Source organism: Pteropus vampyrus, unplaced genomic scaffold (assembly GCF_000151845.1).
Source record: "Pteropus vampyrus isolate Shadow unplaced genomic scaffold, Pvam_2.0 Scaffold254, whole genome shotgun sequence".
In the NCBI taxonomy this organism is placed as follows: Eukaryota; Metazoa; Chordata; class Mammalia; order Chiroptera; family Pteropodidae; genus Pteropus; species Pteropus vampyrus.
In genome coordinates, this window is record NW_011889035.1 from 1903197 (window position 1) to 1909196 (window position 6000).

General features: G+C 38.5%; 1 protein-coding gene across 1 annotated transcript in view; it reads right to left on the reverse strand.

The window, feature by feature from the left end:
* HEPHL1 (hephaestin like 1) overlaps positions 1–6000 on the reverse strand; it is a 65048-nt gene that overhangs the window by 21680 nt on the left and 37368 nt on the right. The window contains exons 10-11 of the mRNA XM_011374754.1: positions 4103–4253; positions 2211–2423 (exon numbers count right to left, since the gene is read on the reverse strand). Coding sequence (XP_011373056.1) covers positions 2211–2423; positions 4103–4253 — 364 coding nt within the window. The remainder of the gene's footprint in view (positions 1–2210; positions 2424–4102; positions 4254–6000) is intronic.

The following is a 6000-nucleotide window of genomic DNA, read 5'->3' on the forward strand; positions in this document are numbered from 1 at the left end:
AAAGAATTTCATAAACTATAAAGCAGAATACACATGTAAGGTATTATTATTATTATTAAAGTCGATGTATTATTTCATTAAGCCTTTGAGCAAAGGAGATTCTCATTACCAATGGTAGGTCTACATTATGCCAGATGAAAAGAAAAAAGAAAAAAAGGCAACTAGATTTCTCTACATAATGCCAACACTCATGCCTGACTGAGAATTATGCAATTTTTAAAATGAATTTTCTAGATACATCGGCATCAAGTAGATATATTTTAATTGAACTCACCATGAAATCATATTAAACAAAATTATTAAAAGATATTATCTCTCAGTGAAATTATTGAATATTTCCAATTATTGGGATCCAGTTGGAATTAACCAATTCTTACATAATTCCAAGATTATGGGATACATCTTCCCTTCCTCTAATAGGCTCTGTTCTTAGAGATGACTGATTAGTGTGGCTCCCATTTATATCTACAATGCACAGAGATAGCTTTTATCATGCTGCACATGTCTGAATATTGCCAAATTACCCCTCCAGGATGAGCAAAAACTATTGGCTCAGTAGGTACTCCAGCGGCCCACAGGCACTAGTGAGGACCCTCATGAGGAGGGGTCTCTGTGAAACCACAGGGAAAACACCTCTGAAGGCAGACTTGGAAAGAGCTCCTGATCATGTTGGTTTCCAGGCAGCCTGTTAGTTATGTGTTTATCACGTTCTTCACTAGTCGGGGAATTATCTTCTCTTAGAGCAAAGAGGAGTTTAAGGCCTTATTTGTGGTGATGGCTTCAGGGATGTATACTTATTTCCAGACTTGTTAATTTGTATATATTAAATATGTACATCATATTTGTATGTCAATCATACTTCCATACAGTGGTTTAAAAACATAAGAACAAAAACAAAATGTTTGAGTTGCGATGTGGTCTGTCCTAACCACATTTGGGATACTCTTTCTGGCTTATAGATGAGAAAGGAATTGGTGAAATGACTGAGCTTTTAAGCAGTCGCAGATTTATACTTAACATCAAACATAAACTGGAAACATTATCATGAAGCTCTTTACAAGCCTATAGGGCACATGAGTTCAAGGCACTGGAATAAGGAGCCAAGTCTCTAAAACTATTCCAGCCAGCTCTGGCTTTGAATGCCTGTTTCTATGGATTAAAACTATTTCCCTCCCCTCCTCTTTTTGGTTTTGAAGAGTATATTAAAAAAAAAAAAAATCAATGTGCCCAAGGCATCCCTTAGTTTGAATGATTCATAATTGAACAATTATATTAATTTAGGAAGGTTGAATACTAGACGTTTACAAGGCAAGGATTACAGAGCACCGAGTCTCAGGCAGTTCATGGGCAAAAGTTTTGAAGCCCAAACCTCAAGTTCTTAACCAATGGCACTGGGAGGCATCTAAACTTCAGTTCCAGGGTGAAGTAAAGAAATAAACATTCATGCATAAAGGAGGGAGAGTCGGCAGTCATTCATCTTGGGTAGCATACTGGTTTCTTTTTAAGACTAATGAAAATGTTGAGTTGTAGAAAAATGCTGAATGCCCATCACACTTGCTATCCTTATTTTTTACACCACAGTTAACATATGCTGCCATGTGTTGCTCTGTGCCCTGAGTATCTAATTAGCTCGGGAATCTCGGAGAGAAGGGACTGGTACTGGCACTTCAGTGGGCCTTCCATGGACTTCAGGCCCAAGGCAGCTTGTCCTCTGGGGAAACCAAGGGTGCCCAACAGAATGAAAAGAGAGAAGCCCCCAAATAACTCATTAAGAGGGCACTACCAGTCTCTAGAAAAAGCAGACCAGGCCACATCATAACCTAGAAACACCCACTGGACTGTCCTCGCCTGGTAAGATACTTCAGAGCAGAAACTAAAATGATGTCTGTGCTTAAAGAGAACAAAAATATCCTCTTTCTTGGGGCTGAGTTGTTCATGGGTATGAATCAAGAGCATTCTCCGAAGATTCCAGTGGCAGGGTCATTTAGAGGACTCTCGCTTCTGCTTTGTGGGTATCGTTTTAGATGCTTCTCCTTTGTCCTCTCTGCTGTGTTTGGAAATAATAGGATTCTCTGATTCATTCGAGAATGGATCTCTTTTTACATGCACTGAAGTGCCCAAATTTGACCATTTTCTTCAGGGAGAGGACACTAAGAGTATATGCCTGAAGATAGGAATTTGGTAACCTGAGATGTGCCCCCCAAGTTTACCTGCATGGTCTGGCTGCATGAATGCCGTCATAGAGGTATGGGGAAACAGGGCCAGGGTGTCGCGGTGAGTCCCTCGGATGTGAATGGTGTTGCCTTGAAAATAAACTCCATGCATATCGGTGTCAGTGCCCATTCCAATCATGTGCCAGGAAATTCTATCCTTTTTACACATGTTTAGGCCTGGCTGATTGCCGTACATATAGCCATTAATAGCTAAATGGAAAGAAAGACATTGTCAGGGCCCACTATAATTTTGTAGACATATTGAAAACACATCATTTTAGTGAAAGATTATCAGTGTGTATGGGATGGGGGTATTCAAGTTCAAACTATATTCACAGAAGATCCTTATTATCAGAGAATGAATAGTACTAGGAAAAGTCATGTGGTGAATCAATTTAAAATAGAGACTAAAATTAACAACGAATAATGAAAATATATTAAAATTGTGAAAGTGTTATTTAGCATATACACAAGGCCATGAATTCTAAGAATTAATAAGGAATAAGTCGGGTTGCTTTCTGGCAAAATTTTTTTTCTGACAAAATCGTTTGAGACTATAATATGATATCCTTCGCTTCAAATTTTAGTTTTACAGATTATAAAGAGGATCATTCTTGAAAAAATATTATGAATTTCACCAATTTCCCCAAAGTCTTCTCTGAAACTGTTGATATGAAAATCATTTTCTTTGGAGGTTCTTCTCCTGTTGTCTCCCTTGTTAAGCGTCCTTCCTTGGTTATTCATTCATTTAATTTTGTCAGATCCTCATTTGTCAATGGCTTTGCATTCGATTCTAGAAGTTATCAGATAACCCTTTACTGATTAGCTTTTGTACTAAGAAATTGCTGTTTCCTTATTTTAGTTTAGTTTTCCTTTTTTATTGACTACTAGGAAGGTTGGAAACAAATTTCGTATTCAGTTACAACAAAACTTTTTATAGAAGATGATAATGAAAATGCCTTATGCTGTGCTTTTGATCGACCCAAGAGGGGACTCTTGGAATGGAGCATCCAGGACCATAGGTGTCTATGAACTGGTTGCTATGGGCCACTTGGAACCTTGGACCATTTTGGACTTCTTTGTGGGAGAAGAAGATAGAAACTATCTTGTTATTAATAACAAGGGACTGTCTTGTTATTTTTCTCGTAATGTTTTAATGGCAATAAATAGATGTTATACTTGATCCTAAAACTGGCAATTTAGCACCTGTTATCTCACAGTGTTTGCTTTAGGCACTTTTTTTTGGCTGCACACTCTTGCGGGCATTTGAGTTTAGACTCTTTCTAATTATTTCGCCCCCTTAGGTTGTGTGCCCAAGACTAACAAGAATCCTGTGTTAGACCAATTGCAAGGTGGTGTGCTATTATAACAACCAATATGAGAGAGAGAGAGAGAGAGAAAGAGAGAGAAAAAGAGGGAGAGAGAAGAATTAAGTAGTTCTAAATGAAGATTTGGGATGGAATGGCTAGTATTTTACAAATTAACACTTTAGACAGATACTCATGTGACTTGATAAAAGATGCTTTGCTGTATGATTACCTCCAGTTATTGCTGGGGTTATCAGACAACGATGTCATTATAAACCCAAAGGAGGCATTTTGTCAGTAATTTTATACATTTAAGATGTACTGTGATCTTTGCTAGTTCAAATTTTGCACTGCTTCATCTAAATCTGAAAAGTAGTTCAGAAATATTAATTAACGTTCACAACATCTCTGGGAGATAGGAAGGTTTCACCATACCTTGTGAGGCTGAAGCCCTGAAATAATTACTCACAACTAAGAACAATACTCAAGAAACCAAAATTAAGATGGTTGATGCATTCTGGACATTTTCGATTCAAATGCAATTACACCTTTTTTTACAGCAGGAAAAGTCTTTTTTTATACCATGCATCCGGTTGGACTTCACAAACTCTTTGTCCTCTTTGTCAACACTGGAGGGACGCCAGGTAAACTTCTGAATGTTTTCATCAAGATACCTGCTCAGATTTTCATCGAAGACTGTGAATAGTAGATAAAATTCCTTGTCTATTCCTTTCTACAGAGAAGAAAGAAATGAATATGTAAAAAGTACCAGGTGGAGGAATTTTTAGCTCTGCTTCACTTTCAAAGTTAACACAAAGTCAATAAGGACCATCATCAGCCACAGATTTACTGGATCATTTCGTAAATTAGGATTCTGAGCATGATTCTGGTAAATTTCACTCCACACTCCAAAAATTCTTCTCATTGTCTGCTTCTCCCTCCCAATGTAACTTTAAGGAAAATAAGTTCCTGCTCCAAAACTTTCCTGCTCTATGGTACTACCGTTGTCAGGCTGGACATCACCGTTTTACTCTCCTTACTGTGGCCTCCATGTACCGACCTCGGCCTATTCCTCCCCCTGATTTCATATCTGTGTACTCACCCCCAGGTTACTCCACCACTCTGGCCTTTTGCTCTTTCATGAATACACCAACCTCATTCCTGCCTCAGGGCCTTTTCATGTGCTGTTCCCACTGCCTAGAAGGTTATCCCAGGTCTTGCTTGGATCACTTCCTTACTCCATCCAGTTTTCTGCACAAATGTTGCCTCCTCAGAGGACCCTTCCCTGACCACCCTGCTTAAAACAATCATTCATCTTCCACCCTGCCTGCAAACTCACCCCCTTTACCCTACTTTACCCTTCATAGCACTTATCTCTACCTGGAATTATATTTTGTCTATGAACTTATAGTTTTTTCTCACTGCAATATAGGCTTTGTGAGGGTAGGAACATTTGGGGTTTCTCTCTGTATCTCCAGCTCCAAAACAAATGCCTGGAAAAACAGTCACCCAGTACATGTTTGTGAATGAAACAGTAAATTTGAATAACTTATAAGACTTTGTTATACTACATAAACTTGAATTAATATTGAAGGGACTATGAATTACTTGTCATTGTATATATTCCTAATCCATCTATCTGATCATACAGCATCCTGAATATCTGATCATACAGCATCTTGAATTGCTGAAATATGCTTTTCTTTAAAGCTGAAACAAAGAGGTAACTGCATTTCCTCTCCCTCAATGTGTTCCTTTCCCTAACATGCTCCCTTCTAATTCACCCTTCAGCCTGCTGCCTGCTCAAGGGTAATCCTCAGCAATGCCACCTGATCGCATCTTTCTCCTTAAACTGGACAGTGTGATTTAAACTCACAGTGATCTGGTCCCCACCAACCTCATCTCTTGGCCCTTCCCTCCTTGCACTTTGACTGGAGTGAAGCCAAGCTCCTTGCAGCAATCTGAACCTGCTGTGCTCTGCAGGCCTCTGTCCTTCATGCATGTACCCCTCAACTTTGACGGTCTGCCACCCTAATCCATCATGGGCCAGCTTAGCTGTCCACCTTTGTGATTCTTTCCTAATGTCTTATCAAAGATATGGTTACTTCTTGCTTTATGCTCCTACTACATCTTATATCCACTTACTGCTTTTATCACATGGTGTTTTAGAAGGCAGTAGTTTAAGATGATGGGCTATAGATATAAACAGTGTAAGTTTAAAACTTTTAAAAATAAAAAATAAAAACTTGAGGGAAAATAAGGGGTCAAAATATATTTTAAAAGATCATGAGTTAAAATGACCTTATTACCTAAAGCATTATACAGATTTAATGCAATCCCCATCAAAATTCCACTGGCATTTAAAAAAAAAAAAGAACAAAAAATCATCGGATTTGTAAGACCCCAAATTGCCAAAGCTATCCTGAGAAAAAAGAACGAGGCTGGAGGCATCACTCTGCCCGACTTCAAATTATACTACA